Genomic DNA, 18,397 nt, shown 5'->3' on the forward strand with positions numbered 1-18,397 from the left:
ATTACATGGTCAGTGACATCACTGATGACATCTCAAATTACATCACTTGTGACATCACTGATTACATCATCCACGTGATAATCTGATGCACCTCCGCACACCCTAATATAACCTGTGATATACACACACTCTAAAATACAAACTACTATTTTTGATTTGTGTCCTTCCTCGCTGGAAGGACACAGAGAGTACGCCTACCACCGTTCAGATCTGCAGCCACGGAAGTCATCTGCGGCGTTCCTCAGGGCTCCTCACTCAGCCCCACCCTCTTCAACGTCTACATGAGCCCCCTTGCGGCCATCGCTCGCCAACACAACTTCAACATCATCTCCTACGCCGACGACACCCAGCTGATCCTCTCCCTGACCAACGACCCCGCCGCCGCCAGAACCAACCTCCACGAAGGGATGAAAGACGTAGCCGAGTGGATGACGACCAGCTGCCTGAAGCTGAACTCAGACAAGACGGAAGTCCTCATCCTGGGCTCCTCGCCCTCCGCCTCGGACCACTCCTGGTGGCCCCCCGCCCTGGGCACCGCACCCAAACCGACAGACCACGCACGCAACCTGGGCTTCATCCTGGACTCCTCCCTCTCCATGACCAGACAAGTCAACGCCGTCTCCGCGTCCTGTTTCAACATCCTGCGCATGCTACGGAAGATCTTCCGGTGGATCCCCACCGAGACCAGGAAGACGGTCACCCAGGCCCTCGTCTCCAGCCGACTGGACTACGGCAACGCCCTCTACGCCGGAACCACCGCCAAGCTCCAGAAGAGACTCCAGCGGATCCAGAACGCCTCAGCCAGACTCATCCTCGACATCCCCCGACGCAGCCACATCTCCGGACATCTGAGAGACCTGCACTGGCTCCCCGTCAACAAGAGAATCACCTTCCGTCTCCTCACCCACGCACACAAAGCCCTACACGGCCACGGCCCGAGCTACCTCAACAACCGCATCAACTTCCACGCTCCCAAACGCCACCTCCGATCGACCAACCACGCCCTTGCCGCCATCCCCCGCATCCGAAGAGCGACAACAGGAGGAAGGTCCTTCTCCTACCTGGCCGCCAAGACCTGGAACACCCTCCCGACCGACCTTCGCCTGACCCAAGACCACCTCTCCTTCAGGAAGAAGCTCAAGACCTGGCTGTTCGAGCAGTAGCGGCATCCCTCCCCCTCCCCCAGCCCCCCCCCCCCCCCAAGCGCCTTGAGACCCTCCGGGTGAGTAGGGCGCTCTATAAATGCCTTGATTGATTGATTGATTGAAACCATAGACACACCAATACCAGTTACTATGTACCCACTCACTGATTCCTGAGTCTACATACACATCCACTCATTAACCCATAGTAACTCATGCATACAGTCACTCATCAATACAGTACTATCATATGCACTCATACACCTATACAGACACTCACACACTGCCACTCATCTACAGAGTTACTCAAACACCAAGTCAGTCATGCAAAGAATCAATCACAATCCCATTTACTCATCTATACAGTTATCCACACACCACCTTACTTATTCATACAGATGCTAACACATACTTACTTTCTTATACAATCACTGATACAAGCACACACCCATCTATACAGCCACTCTCACAATCACTCACGCTCACATATAGTCATTCATATACTCCAATACTCACATATACTGCCTTTCACATGTGTAGTTACTCACACATGTACCACTGAGACATCTATTCACTCACCAACACACCCATACAAACACTCACCCACCCATACAGCCCTTCACAGAGGCACTCTTGAACCCATACACCCAGTAAATCACCCACTCACACATCTATGCACAGTCATACACCCCCTGACCCACCCACACAGACACTCAGGCACCCATAAAGATACTCAGACAACAAAACAATACCCTTATAGACACTCATGTAGCTAATCACCAACCCATGCAACTGCTTACACACCAACTGACAAACTGATACAGACATTCACACTGTTTAGTCACTAACCCATGCATTCGGGGGCCGCGTGGCTGAGATTTATCGAGCTGCAATGCGGAGCACAAAGGAGGGATCTAAACTAGTTGCTGCTGGCGGTGGCCTATCTGAGGGCTTGAAAGAGTGACAGACGTTAGTGCCACCATATGACACGAAATCAACCTGGACTGCGGTTCCCACAATTCCCCATTGTCATTAGACAGGCCCATCCAGGGGCATGGCATCAACATTGTGAAAAAAGGACCAGGTGCACTCAATCAGCCAAGCGAGTGCCTCTGAAGAAGAAAGGAAACTTTTGAAATCCGACAGGCTCACCGCGAAACTGAATGTCTGATTGAAGCTGCAAACAACAGACCAGTTGTACCCTGAAAATAAAGGTTTGCCACCTACCTTCTGTGTTTGAGTGCTGTTCAAGCATGGGCAAGCTGAGCGATGATATTTGGGCAGTGGTCCAGCCGCCGAACTTGCACCACCCCATAATCGGGGGCCGCATGGCTGATATTTATCGAGCTGCAATTCGGAGCACAAAGGAGGGATCTAGACTGGTCACTGCTGGCGGTGGCCCATCTGAGGGCTTAATTGAGGGACAGACATTTGTGCCACCATATAACACGAAATCAACCTGGACTGCGGTTCCCACAATGCCCCACTGTAATTAGACAGGCCCATTCAGGGGCGTGGCGTCAACATTGTGAAAACAGGACCAGGTGCACGCAATTAGCCAAGCAAGTGCCTCTGAAGACGAAAGGAAACTTTTGAAACGTGTCAGGCTCACCACAAAACTGACTATCTGATTGAAGCTGCCAACAGCAGACCAGCTGTACCCTGAAAATAAAGGTTTGCCACCTACCTTCTGTGTTCGAGTGCTGTTCAAGCGTGGGAAAGTTGGAGCGATGATATATATATGTATATATCTCCAACTCTGTTACTTTTTCTCGTAGGTGAAAGAAACTACCACAAACCACCATTGATGTGCTAAAAAGTGGTTTATTGGGGATTGTCAGCCATTACGTGTTTTGGCCGACAATAGCCTTGCACACATGACAACGCTGTGCTTTGCAGTCAACCCTTTAAAAGTGACATGTGCTATACAAACCATGAATATAAAGAAAAGACTTGCTACATGAGCTGTGGGTAAACGTGCTTGTATATGAACTGTGTACCTTACTTTGCACGTAACACCTCACTCTTTCTGACATTTGAATTTTGCATGTATGCCTCAATATCAAAGCATTCATTATAATTCATTTAATTTGTCAAAATTAAAGTAAAATACATTTACTGTCTTTTCACACCATATTATTCTATTAATTCATGTAAAAGGTTGAGTTTGTGAATAAAGTGCTAATGTGCAAACTTACTTAAAAACTATACTTTTTTCATAAAGGGCATGAATGAGTAACAGTACTTAATGCGAGAGTATAGCAGCATATACAGAGAAATCAAAACTGTACTTATTTATAAAGTACACTACTTTATTATAACGTATCGCAGCAGATAAAGAGCGGACAATATTAATAATATTGTCAAGGAGAAAACATTCAATAGAACAATATTTTGACATAGTATTTATAAAAGTACTTAAGATCTAAGCACCCTTGGGCAAATCTTGATATTAATATATAATCTAATGTTATGTTTCTACGAGTGGCATTCATTTGGATAAAAACTGATTCACCCAAAATCAAATTAAACTCTGAAATTGTCCCAAATACTGCGAAGGCTCCAGTGTATGGCTATTGTTGTCTTCAACTACCTCTGATGACCCAAAAGATAATAATACGTCATGATGTATTCTCACAAACACGTGTACAGATCATCACTAGTATTCAAACCCCCAGGAATTTTAGTATGTAGGTTTAGAATATAGTGAGTTTCTAACTTTCTAAGTATTGCTTCCCTGTTTCCACCTCTTTTGTTTGCTGGGACGGCATCTATTAAATAATACTTCAGATGTTTGAGGTCACTGTTGTGGTTCCCTTAAAGTGTCTGGCTACAGGGTAATTGGGATCTTGATTGGTTAGGGTCCTAGTATGTTTGTTGTAATATTCTTTTGTGCGCCTGTAATTTTGTACTTCTTACATATCGGAGTCCACATGTGCACTCCAATGTGTAGATGACGAAATCTGTTTTACTAGTAAGATGTTTGTTGATTAACTGCATTTTATCACTAAAAGGTGTTAAATAAGTGGTTTGATTAATACCAAATTTACATGCTTTACAGGTCACACATCTAAAAATCCCCTTGCTTGCGGTAAGCCATGAACCCACTGGAGTGACTTCTGAGCTGCTCTTCAAAAGAGCATTGCTCATAGATTCTGATTTTCTATATGTGGTTAATAGTGTTTGTGGTAGGAGGTGGCCTATTATAGGGTCATCTAAGATGATGGGCCAATTTCGTTTTACAATACTCCTCAGCTGTTTTTCTTGTAAGTTAAGATTCATCTGGTGGGTTCTGTTTCCTGATTGGTCTTAATATCACTTGTGTGTACCTCTAATAATTCAGACCTAGTTCTAGATCTAGATTTAACTATAGTTGTGTCAATTGTTTTTGCGTGGTAGCCTCTTGCTAGAAATCTCTCTCTGCTTTCATTTTGTTCCTCCACTAAGTCTATCTCATTGCTACAGATTCTCTTTAATCTTAACAGTTCCCCGTCAGGGATACTTTGCATTAGGTGTTTCGGGTGCTAGCTGGTGGCGTGTAACACTGAATTTCCTGCTGTCTCCTTTCGATGTAATGTTGTCTTTATTTTGTTTTTAACAATTTTCAACTTCAACATCGAGAAAATTAGGTTAATATAAATTACATGAATTCTTGAGACAAAGTCTAAAGCACTCTGTTCTGTCCCACGCCAGATTATAAATAGCTCATCAATAAACCTGAGTCAAGTAACTACTTGGTGTTGATAAAGATATAGCTATATACACAGATACAAAGTCTGATTTATACATTGTTGGACGGATTCCCAAAGGTAAGGTAAACTTTATGTGCAGACACATAAACAATCATTCCCTCAACACAGACCCCCTTGCACAATGGTGCAAGGGTGCCTGCATTGGCATTAGGCATCTTACTTTAGCGCCAGCACAGGAAGAAATGCAGGGAATTGCCATATTATTGTAAATATGGTGCAATCCTGCGTTTCTAAAATGGCGGTGCTTGGCGTTAGCAAATTTGGAGCTAACACGCGCTCTGCCACTTGCATGTAAAAATATGCCCCCTAGTCTACAGAAGGTGACCAGTTAAGCCTCAATTAGTGTATGTTGCCCTTCTAGGTAACAAAGGCGAAAACAAGACACAATTGTCTTAAAGACTTTAATGACTTAATGCTGTTCATGTAATAAAAGATAAAAGTTGGAGACACCACACTAGCATCTGGGTGTACCCTGGCCTAAATGGCACTCAAACTGCATGAGGTTGAAATCCTAAAACTGACCCTATGAACCGATGTGATACAATAGGAGAATACTGACACGTTCCTGCACATAAACAATAATTCATGACGTTTTGCTGTTTCTATGTGTGCTGCACAATGCGCCACACATAGAATCAGCAAAAACAAGAAGAACTAACGCATGTCTCCTTGTTTCGTCATGTTAAGACCAGGTTTTCCCTGGCACACATTTTACTAACTCAAGAACTGCAGAAGTTGTGCACTTCGCTAGTGCAATTATAATTTCATCCACCTTAATAATACCGTGGTCTTGAGTCTGGGGACCACTGTGACGCTCCTAACTGAATGAGGAATATTGATTGCAAAGGATTCATTTGAAGCTGGTGTGTTGCTCTTTTCCTTCCCCTCCTTATGTTGGTAGGTCAGAAAAAGCAGACCGATGAACACTTGGCCCTGACTGTGCTTCACCACTGGGAGGAGATCCCCCGGGCGGGCTGTAAGCTGATTCCTGAGCACGTGGAGACACGACCCCTACTGAATCCGGACAAGCCAGGCATTGAACAGGTAAGGTCCCCAGAGAGCAGAGGAGGAAGGGGATGTTCCTACGCCACACTCTCCCTAGTGTTTTACAGCTGCAACAAAATGCATGACTATTGAATATGGCTGATAAACACCGGTGTAAAGAGTGACATGCTTCATTGACTTAGTAAGTTCCTCAATGTGCTTTGCTATTTGTTTAAATTCAGTTTCCACCCCATGACACACTTTGTTGTGTTTGCATATAAATGGCTGAGAAACAATTGGGGGCCATGCCCCAAAAATATTTTTTATTCATTTTATCAGTATGTTTTATTAGTCCCCAACAAGCTGACACACGTTTGGCTCCAAGACAGGCTTTTTTAAGGTTTAATAATTCGTTTGTGCGCTTATGTATTCATGTAATGTCACTTTGAGTTGCCCTAATTATCCCGCATAAGTGATACTGATTCTAAATCACTGACAGGTTGTTTCAGCCCTTCCGGCAGCATAACAGGTTTGCATAGCAGTCACCCCAGCCCAAGAACATGTTACATTTAATTATTTATTCAAATCATAACACCACTTTAAAGTGGGGCTTGATGGGGTCCAGTTGAGCATTATATGTTGTCCTGGGCTATCTTGATGGAATTAAGACCGCTCTAAGTAACCATGATTTTTAGTAAAACATCTGTTAGGTAAAATATCCAGATTGGGTTTTTGTCGTGACATATTACTAGGTTATAGACATGACATTGTTGTTCCTTGTCATCAAGGAGGACTATTTGGGTGTAGTGTGAACAATTGCTGACTGAGAGGCAACTTTCTCTTAACTGTGCACTGATGGGGGCACTGCAAGACAAAGTTGAGTGGTCAGGGCGTCGTGAAGCCCATATGTTGGAGAGTAACATTGCACCAATAAGTACCAAACATGGTCTTTGGGTTTCAGCTTGCACGGAGCATTCTAGCAGGACCTGCTGTCCTGGTCCTTTCAGGGTTTTGCATTAGAACAGTGTGGTCAAGGACTCTGAAGACAGCTGAGAGGTCATAAGACAAGAGGCCTAATTTACAGACCAATCGCGTCCCTTCGTGCCAATGTAAGGGCCCAGTTCTATGCTAAAGAATGGGCAGCAGTCAGATTACCAGTCACCAAGGGCATGAGTAGTAGTATGTGGGTTTGAGCAGTTGAAAGGTAATTATCCTCAATGCCATTGCAATGGCAGCTGTAGGTCAAATATCACCATTCACAATCTCGACTTGCACTTCTATCGACTGCACACAATTTACTCCTAAAATAGCATCAACAAAATGTTGGCAGCAGATATTTTATCGTTTATGTGAGAGCTGTATAAAATATTTGATACTTTGGTGCAACACCTTTTTAAAGTCTATATGTTCATGGAAGGCTGGTTGAGCACCGGCATGGCCGCTGTTTTTACTTATCTATTGGTCTAGGACTGGTTGTGTAGATTTAGTTAGTGGGGTAAGGATTTTTGGTGATGAGTATTTTATTTAAAAACAAAATCATAGTACAAACCTTCTTCAAAGCAATAGCAGATCCTTGAATGGAGAAAAATGTTACTGCTTCAGCAGCATCTGACACATGGGTCGCTGTATAGAAAACAAAATTGTGGGGGAGTTGTGATTTCAACCAGAATACAGGAACCAGGATGTGAGGGGAGAAAGTACATACATTAATTAGAGCACACTTTATAATTTCTTTTTTCGTATCATACACATTTGCACATAACACACATTGACATTGAATTCGAAATATTTACAGCTTGAGGTCTACACAGATACAGTGATTTCCCCAGAAGCCCAGGATATTGGTTAATTGCTAAAATGAGAACCTACTTCTTCTGTATGGGTTATGGGAGGAAATATTTAAGTAGTGTGGATCGTCAGGGTGGTAACCACTGCAGAAGAGTGGTTTCCTGTTGGATTTTTCTTTTATTTTCTTTAAATGTTGATGAATGAGGCTTGCAAAAAATGAGTTATTTTGCTTATTAATAGAGGCAGGAGCAGTGTCTTTACTAGGGTGAGAGGAATAAGTTCTTGAATTTGGTAAGTAGGTTAAGGTCAAGTTAGGAAAGGCAAGAAGTGTATTTGATATGAACAAAGATTATGTGGGCGCTACTAACTTTGTTGTATTTTAGTTATTGCAGAGTAGAGGGCATCTTGTTTGGTTATTAGGGAAGAGCAGGGGCAATTTATTTTCCATTTGTCCATCGTGATTGTAAAGGTCTTGGGAACACCATGCTGACTAATTTCTGAGTTTATGGCGTATGGTCAACTTTACTTTTTAGTTTGGGGGATATAACTTGTTACTTTGAATTGCCACTTTTATAGAACACAATCTCAGATACAAGGGGGGAAATGTATAGGTTCCGACTGGAAGATGTAGGCGTTATTCTACAACGATCTCTTGATGAGTTTCATCTTTCTAAAGAAGTAGAGCAGACGTGTTTCTGTAGAGCCTGAAAAATGGATGATGGAGTAGTCAGTACAGATTAGAATCTTGAAGGCCAACATCTAGAGTGGGAGATAGAGTATGAGTGTATGCAGCTGAGTCAGATTGCCAGCTGCCATGTTATGTGAGGCCAGTGTTTGTGATTGGAGGGCCAACCCTGTCAGTGTGGGAGTCAGACACAGATACATAGAAGTAAAACAAAAATAGCCTGCACGTGTTCTGGAATGAATGCGTGAAGTGGACCTTGGTCAAGGGCTAAGTAGGCCTTGGCCATCAAAATGAATGTCATGGGAGGCACTAAGGTGGTTGCCACCATATCTTTCAAAGTTGGGAGTTGGTTTAAGTGCAAACACATGGAATCATGTTTTGTTCACAATACGTCATTACTTTTTTGTATGCTGATCATTCATTGGATGGATTAACTATCTCTGTTAATGGATCTTGTTGATATATGTACTTGCACATTGTGAAATTCATTTTCTATTTGGCATAAAACATAGGCTAGGTTTCTCATGTGAGTTTTTAGATACAATTGTGGCTCGGCAATAGGATGGTTTGACCTAGAGTATGGAAGATGGAAAAGACAGTGGTTTTTGACAACAGACAAAGGAATTGACCCTCTATATTGATTTGTGTGTCTGGTTGTCTGGCTGTTAGTGGTATTGAAGAAGTTAAAGAAAATAGGGAAGTTCATATATTTAGAAAAGTAGTACATCTGAGGGAAAGAGTGTTCATCATGTGAGGGACTGCTTGCCAAAAGGTTTTGAGGCAGGTTCCTTTTTATGGTGCTCGCTTTATGCTTTAAAAAACGCTAATACCTTCATTTTGATACTTCTCTCTGGGGGGTGTGGCTGCTTTCTTTTTGGCTGTGCAGTGCTCTGATTGGTTAATTTTCCCCAATTAGAGGCGTGCCTGGGAGGAGCCAGTTGTGCCCCCAGGTACATCTCGCACACCGCAGCGTGGACACGTTGTTGCTGGGAGAGAGTATTCTTTATGTGAGGGACTGCTTGCCAAAAGGTTTTGTGGCAGGTTCCTTTTTATGGTGCTTGCTTTATGCTTTTTAAAACGCTAATACATTAATTTTGATACTTCTCTCTGGGGGGTGTGGCTGCTTTCTTTTCAGCAGTGCAGGGCTCTGATTACTTTTTCCCCAATCAGAGGCGTGCCTGGAAGGAGTCAGTTGTGTCCCCACGTACATTATGCAAGCCGCAGCGCAGCAGCGCCACTGGCGCGCCAAAGGCAAGCCTGTCCACGCCTGGATGGCACCAGGCACTAGGCATTATGTCCTTTCTCTTGCCCACAGGCTACTTTATTCTCGTGAGGACCTGCTCAAACTGCAAAGGAGCAATACCAAAGGGGATGATGACCGAGTGCTTGAGCAGCTCAAACACTCACCCCCAATCAACTGATCGGGGTTTAATCCATCATCATTCTTTAGCTCACTCTGCCACCCCAGCTCAGACATGGCTATATGCAAATCAGTCTGACCCTGTGCCTCATGGGAACAGTCCAGCCCGAACTGCCAAGCCATGTCTTCCCTGGACCGAAAACAAGCACCTGGGACTGGTTTCGGATTCACAATCCTCATCAGCCAGGCTATCTTGAATCCAGTGGTAGAGTGAGCAAGGGACCCACGTCTGGGCATACCCTGCTAACTCGAATAAAGCAATACCAAAGGTATCAAACTGCAAAGGAGCAGCCCCTTGTGTGGGATTGATTCACAGCTGGTCCCCATCTCAGGTGCCTTCCACTGCAGTTTATGTAATTTTAGGCCTCAATACAGCCTGGGTGTTCCGCTAGGCAGTCAGCAACTCCAATTCAACATCGGCAGCAATAACTGCTGCTCGCTTGTTAAACATCATGAGGAAGTCTACGATCTATTGTCCAAGTACCTATTAGATGCGCTATCCTTAACTGAATCTTGGCTCTCCCAATACTCAGTTGCCATTTCCGCTCTGGCCCTGCCCCCAGGCTTTATTATGAAGAATGTGGATAGAGGGTCGGCGGAGAGGTGGCGGAATTGCTGTAATTTAGAAAGATGGCCATCCAAATTTTTTAGAGAAGTGATAGCTAACATGGTGAGCAGTTTAGCACTCAAGTCAGCCAATTTTACCATTATTGGCGACTTGAATCTGCACCTGGAGTCTGATGACTGCTGTCATTTCTTAAACGACATGGCGACTTGCCAACTCCTCCAAATGGTTTCTGGCCCCACTCATGAGGTGGGATATCTTCTGGACTATGCATTGTCCAACATTTTGCTGTCTAAGTCCCCGATATCTCTACCGATGCCCTGGTCCGACCATAACCTTATTCTCTTTTCATTGCACCTAGCTGGTCCTAAACTCTCGGCTTCTCGTAATCTGGTGTATAAATGCCCTTGGCAGAAACTTGATCATTCCACCTTTCAAGACACTCTTGTCACCTCTAAACCTATGCTATTTGCAGACATTGAGAGGTCTAGCAACTGCTTTGGAACATGGATCAATCAGGCCTTGGATAAGTGCATCCCCACTGAATGGACTCATCAGAAGAAAGCCCAATCGCATGTATGGTTTGATGAGACTTTTACCACTTTTAGGAAAAACTGTAACGTACTTGAGCATACTTTGAGACGTGCCTACAGTCCCTCAGCCAAACTTGAATATACAAGGGCAAGGCAAGCCTACCACAAACAGATGTGGAAAGCCTGTGCCATACATCTTGCAAACAAAATTAATACTAGTAATAACCTCTCCAAAACTATTTTTTCATTGTTAAAGGATATGGTGAAATCACCTCAGACAGCAGATAACACTATTGCCTCTAATGCCCAATGTGAAACTCTGGCCACTAGCTTCATCAACAAAGTGGCGGGCATCTATGACTGATTTCAATCAAAGCATGAGGTTACATGCTTAATGAAGGGAGCTCTGCCTGGCAATGAGACCTACTCTCTCTCTGCTTCCCCACCTATCCTGATGGACGGCCTTAAGGCTATGTTCATCAAAATAAAGTCAGGATCTCCTGATGACTCCCCCAAACCGGAACTTTTAGTCAAATTCCAGGAATGTCTACTTCCCAGATGCTTGGAATTCATTAACCTTTGCCTAAGGACAGCACAGCTGCCGCAAGCCTGGCAGCATGCAAAGGTTATCCCTCTACTTAAGAAACCATCATTAGATGCCTCTAGGCCGGAGACCTATCGCCCGATCTCCCTGCGCTGTTCTTGGCTAAAACAATGGAATTCTGTTGGTGTCCCTAATGAGGCATTAAGGACATCCCTTTGGGCACACCTAGTTCTCCTCCCTTATAATAAGAGGATTCCACACATTTTTTTTTTATTCCTTTGTTAACTTTGTTCTTTTATTTTTTGACGATTTATTTTCATTGAGCATACTTTGTAAATATTCAAAATAACTTTCTCATCATATCCACATCAGTGACACAATTCCATTTTACTCCAATGCATTTCGGGCGAGATCATGTCGCCCTTCATCAGGGAATCAGTACTATAAAAAATACAGAAATAAAAACGATTACATTCCAGAGTCTTAATGTGTCATGTTTGTGTATGCTTAACTTGAATTTCGATCTCCCAATGTGCATCTGGTATAACACACCCTATTAACCATTATCTGCCCGTGCTCCCTACCACAAACTCGGTTGCACATATAACCACTTACGTGTCACTGTTCTTCAATAAGCCGTGAAAGTCTGTTAAACATCAATGCCACAAAAAATACTCATAAGTAATTCTCTCTTAAACTCATGCGGAAACTTAGGCTTCGCCACTATTTTGATAACATCCTTCCTCAGTCAGACAAAGAACCGGATGAACAACTGTGTGGATTATGAACTACTAGCACCTTCCAAGCACCTGTAAGTCATAAAACTCTGGACCTGTTTGAAAAAATGGTTAAACAGGATTTATCCCAACTAAAATGTGATAAACGTACCAAAAGAAATATGACACAGAAGGATTTGGATACTCTAAAATAATTGGCCACTAATACGAGCTTAAGGATCACGAAAGCAGATAAGGGAGGCGCCCTAGTAATTATGAACAATTCTATGTATGAAGAGAAGGTCTTAGAACACATTTCAGACACAAACACCTATTTACAACTAAGTGGAAATCCTACAGTGGAATTTTCGAAAATCCTAAGCAATATCATTAATAAAGCATATGAAATGGGAACCATCAACATTAAAACAAAGAACTTTCTAATGAAACCGAATCCAAAAAGTCCGGTATTCTATATGATACCGAAAATCCACAAAAACTTGACGGATCCACCTTTGCGGCCAATAGTTTCAACCCGAGGAAGTCTGCATGAGCCCATCGGTCAACTCATTGATAAACATCTTCAACCCACAGTGAAAAACATGAGAACATATGTTAAGGACACAACGGATTTCTTATTGAAACTAGACAAAATCAACATAGACCCAAATGAAACTATAATCATGTGTACAGCAGACGTCCGGTCTCTATACATATCGATACCACATCATTTAGGAATGGAAGCAATTGAAAGAGCCCTACTGAACACTGATTTGAATCATGACTTACAGGTATTTCTCATGGAACTAATGACATTCACTTTGTATCAAAGTTATTTCAGATATGGAGATCAGTGGTATCAATAACTCACAGGAACAGCCATGGGAAATTCGGCGGCACCGGTGTACGCTAATATTTTCATGCAAAACTATGACGAAACCAATATGTTTTCAAAATCAATATGGAATGAAAATCTCAAATTCATGGTACGTTACATAGATGACATTTTTATAATTTGGAAATCTTCAAAAATCCTGTTGGAAAAAGCTCTGTGTGAATTTAATAAAGAGGACAGTCGTATACAACTTACTTGGGACATTTCAGAAACTACGGTGACCTTTTTGGATATGAGGATTACCATCACAAATAAAGGCTTTGAAACAAATATATATCGAAAAGAAACAGACAAAAACAATTTGTTACATTTTGCCAGCTTTCACCAACCTAGCTTAAAACAACACCTACCCTATTCACAAATGACCAGAGTCAAAAGAATCACATCAGACAGGACAAAAGTGAATATAACATTGGAGGAAATGGCTACAAGATTCATAAATAGAGGTTAACCTAAAGAGGTTATAGATAACGCCATAAAAAGAGTGGATGCCATTGACAGAAAGGATCTTTTGAAACCGTCCAGAAAACATGAGGAAACGCGCATAGTAGCAGTATCAAAATATTGAACACAAAGTCACAATTTCAAAAGAATAATCATAAAACACTGAAAAATGCTAAAGCTGGAACCTGATTTTCAACAATCTTTTGACCAAGTTCCCATATTTGCTCATACTAGGGCTCAGAACTTAGGAGAGATCCTAAAACACCGTCAACCTCAAGTCAAAGAATTCAAAGGAACAAAGCCATGTCTAAGTTGTGGAAGTTGTAACAGCATCATCAGAGGTAACACAATAAACCACCCAATGAAAGGAAACGAAATCAAAATTAGAGTTAATGCGACATGTAATACCAAGAATGTAATTTACGCATTAAAATGCCCATGCGGAAAATTATACATTGGGAAGACGGAAAGAAGTATAAAAACACGACTTACAGAGCACATATCGAACATACGGATGAAAAACACCAAATCTACAGTAGCTACCCATTTTATGGAGGCACAACATAATATCTCCCAATTAAAATATATAATCTTGGAGGTAGTGGAAAGAACAGAAGGAAGAGACAATACCAAATTCATGTTGCAACGAGAGAACTATTGGATACATAGACTGTGTACTCAAAGCCCGAATGGGCTCAATGAACGGAGTGAGCTGTCATGCTATTTATAAACAGACTGAAAGCATATGCTGTTGTTTTTCTTACTCTGGAAAGGAGACCTGCGATATGATATACTATATTATAAGTTGTGTTATTATTCTCATTTGTTTAACCCAGAGTCTAATATGGAGTACTACGTAATGTGTAATCATGTAGCACACCCTGTAGAACGAGGGGGTTTTAAACATTGACCAACAGGGGTTCGAGTCGCTTGTGATTGATCAACTCCGATTTATTTTATTCGTTTGAATTTAATTTTTGGAGTTTTTTTGGAGTTTTTTTTGGAGTTTGTATTGGCAATACAAGGCCAAGTTAATTGACATTTTTAAGAAAGGTAGAATACTCCTCTAGAGATGGATGATCTAGGAACAGTAGAATAGAGACGCGCGGCCGGAACAACGCGAAGAGTTTAGTGAAGTATTTCGTTCCGCTCTATGGTCACGTGAATGGTCACGTGAGCGGATCAGTAGCATATAGGAGAGGATGTAGTTGGTAACCATGACTACCGTCCGTAATGGAGGTTGAGAGAACGCGGTGAAGTACGGAAGAAAACGCTGAGGAAGCTAGTAGCAAGTCAGTTGCAACATAGGAAACCTCAATATTCTCACTAGATCTAGATTAATGCTGGTAGCTACGGGACCTTTCAGAGAGAGTTACTTATGAGTACTTTTTGTGGCATTGATGTTTTACAGACTTTCACGGCTTATTGAAGAACAGTGACACGTAAGTGGTTATATATGCAACCGAGTTTGTGGTAGGGAGCACGGGCAGATAATGGTTAATAGGGTGTGTTATACCAGATGCACATTGGGAGATCAAATTTCAAGTTAAGCATACACAAACATGACACATTAAGACTCTGGAATGTAATCGTTTTTATTTCTGTATTTTTATAGTATTGATTCCCTGATGAAGGGCGACATGATCTCGCCCGAAATGCATTGGAGTAAAATGGAATTGTGTCACTGATGTGGATATGATGAGAAAGTTATTTTGAATATTTACAAAGTATGCTCAATGAAAATAAATCGTCAAAAAATAAAAGAACAAAGTTAACAAAGGAATAAAAAAATGTGTGGAATCCTCTTATTATAAGGGAGGAGAACTAGGTGTGCCCAAAGGGATGTCCTTAATGCCTCATTAGGAACACACAACAGAATCTGTCAATTAGGCGCCCAGGGACGTTGGCCGCCACCTACGGAGCACCCAAAATTGAAACACTGACTGTTGAAATAAGGTTGTGCACTCATCCCACCTTTCAAGTATTTAAAACAATGGAATCACATCTGAATACCATACTAATGCAATATCTGGAATCCCATTTTATAATGGATTCCTTGCAAAATGGTTGCAGGCCAAGACACAGCACCGAGTCAGCTTTACTGACAGTTACGGAGCAACTCAGAGCTTCCTTGGATGAGGGCAGCACAGCGGCACTCATTCTGTTGGACCGTAGGCAGCCTTTGACATGGTCTCGCATAACATCCTGCTTCATTGGTTGCAGGAGATCGGCATCACTAGAAGTGCCCTCACCTGGTTCACTTTCTTTTTGTCTGACAGGTCCTTTCAGGTTATTGCCCCTCCCTTTCACTCTCAGAGACACCCATTATGCTGCGGTGTTCCACAGGGGTCAGCAGTAAGTCAGACACTTTTTAATCGACCACAGGCTGTGCTGGCGAAACCCCGCAATATCCCTCTGGTGTCATACGAGGATGACACACAGCTGATCGTATTGTTTACTAAGGATCCAAGCCAGGATGCAGCCACATTTCGAGATGATCTATCTGCCATAGCCATCTGGATGGAAATGAATTGTCTCCAGCTTAATTCATCTAAAACAGAGATCCTCCTATTTGGCAGAGACTCTCAGCTATGGAGAGGCAAGTGCTGGCCGTCGACACTGGGTACTCCCGCGGTGCCTAAAACCATCATAAAAAACCTGGGTGTTCGGTTTGACAGTGCCCTTTCCTTTGAGGACCACGCTAAATCTGTGGCAGAGACATGCTTGGCCTACTGCGTGGTCTTAAACCCATACTGGGTCTGTTCGACCCCCCCATACCTGTCAGTTGGTCGTCCAAGCTATGGTTGGGGCCAGGCTGGATTACTGCAATAGTCTCCTGCTGGGATCCAATTAGTCTGTTATCAACAGGCTACAGCGCACCATGAATGCGGCAGGCCGTACTTTGTTTGCTCTGCCTAGATATAGTTCTGTCTCAGGCCGGTTGCGTCGCCTTCATTGGTTGCCCGTGGAGCAAAGAATCCATTTCAAAACGCTCTGCATCACACACAAAATTCTTGAAGGCGTAGGCCTGGCAATCCTGAACAATCTTTGTCATTCCTACACCCCAACCCGCGTCCTTCTCTCTGTTGATCTACATCTTACTCGTGTGTCAAAATTCCATAGGGCCAGAGTAGGGGGCGCTCATTGCCACTCCCTATTGAAACATCACCAATCTTTTGTCTTTTAGAAGGGCCTTCAAGACCTGGCTTTTCTGTTGATTTAGCATTCCCCCTTGCGACCTCTCCTCCAGCATTTAGCACAAGGACATCCTTTTACCAGGACAGCCATGCGCTGTATAAATCCTTTAACATAACATATCATCTGTCTTGTCAATATGAATCTTGATTGGATATAAGAGAAATTTGATTGTGTCACCAGTTATTAGTTAAGACTTATCATGTGGCAGATTCTACTATAGTATTTCCTATATGTAAAAACTGATGTGTAGCTAAATTGATTCAGTTTTCTTCAGCAACTTGTGATAACCCTTTCTAAGTAAAGGTAATCTGAGACCGATTCACAAATAATTTGCTGTGACTTACTCTTGAGTACTCCTGACTTACTATTGAATTCCAGGAGAAAGTGAGGCATGATATTGACTTACTACTGAAATTTAGGAGAAAGCCAGGTGTTATAGAAGAATGAGTCACACTTACATGAAGCAGAATCTGTGTGTGAATTGGATCCTTTAGCTGCATTTTCCAACACTTCGTGTGCATCACCTGAAAAAAATTCCAAAAGTTTCTAACTGATTCTGTATGTGCTAATAATTTATCTTGTTTATGACGAATCTCAGGCACATTTCGGATATAATTTAGTACTATGCTCATTATTGTATTTATTTCTTTGGAAAATCTACTCATTTTGTTGTCTATACTTCACTGTGAACTTCACTTGAGTCCCAACAAATCCTGACAAAGAATACCTCCTATCTTATCCTCACTCATTTAATACAATTGAATAATTTGTCTCTGGTGAAACAACAAACTTTCATGACGTGATATCTTAACATGTTTTTATAATTTTTGTAATATGGTGATGACAATATAAGATTCTCCTACATGCCGATGCAGAGAAGCACCATTGATGAATGATGTATGCCTTGTGTCTCAATTTTTTTGTCTGTACACAGGGCCGTCTGGAAATGTGGGTGGACATGTTTCCAATGGATATGCCAGCTCCAGGACCGGCCATCGACATCGCACCCAGGAAGCCAAAGAGGTACTTAGTAGTCGGGGGTGTTCAAGGAAAATATAGGGGGTAGAAGTTAGTCAACCTTCCACTAACTAATTCTAACCCTAAACCCATCATTTGACCATACCTAAAAACTTCACTAAGTTTGGTGCAATCTTTTCATCAGAAGTCTCTGCTAGGCATGAGACATGCTAAGGTTTTTGTTTAAGACAAAGAAGAAAAGTGGAAAATGTAGATCCAAGATTGTAGCAAGCCTACTGAATCTGAACGGACTTATTCTAGGTTTAAGTTTGGATAATGAATAAAACTACAGCACATTCCTTAGCATCCAAAGAATTCTTCTTGAACACATTCCCTCCCAACAAACTTTCAGCACCTAAGGGGGGTGTGGTAATGTGGTAGTGTGGTATAGGGTAGATCAACCCTTACAGAGATTCTAACTCATGACTGTAGCCTCTCAATCAGATATTAACATATTTCACCAAGTCACAAAAGAAGGCACTTACAAATGTTCTGCCACACTACATTTAAAGTAATGAACATAATGCAAAATAATCTCTTAGAAATCCTTCCAGAGCATGCTGATTTTACCAGAAAGATCGAGGCCTGGTTGGGGCAAATGGTTACCCTAAATGGCTGTCTTTGCAATGTTGTAGAATCTCTTTCGGATCCCATGTGGTGACTTGTGATGGGCACACTTTCACTGTATGTATCACTTATACAAATGGAGCCCTT

At 42.3% G+C, this 18,397-nt stretch overlaps 1 protein-coding gene across 1 annotated transcript in view; it reads left to right on the forward strand.

Moving 5' to 3' along the window:
* Positions 1-18,397, forward strand: part of OTOF (otoferlin) — a 784,068-nt gene that overhangs the window by 675,683 nt on the left and 89,988 nt on the right. Inside the window, exons 39-40 of the mRNA XM_086928061.1 lie at positions 5,796-5,938; positions 17,601-17,689. Coding sequence (XP_086784187.1) covers positions 5,796-5,938; positions 17,601-17,689 — 232 coding nt within the window. The remainder of the gene's footprint in view (positions 1-5,795; positions 5,939-17,600; positions 17,690-18,397) is intronic.

The sequence above is a fragment of the Lissotriton vulgaris genome, chromosome 6 (assembly GCF_964263255.1).
Source record: "Lissotriton vulgaris chromosome 6, aLisVul1.2, whole genome shotgun sequence".
Classification (NCBI taxonomy): domain Eukaryota; kingdom Metazoa; phylum Chordata; class Amphibia; order Caudata; family Salamandridae; genus Lissotriton; species Lissotriton vulgaris.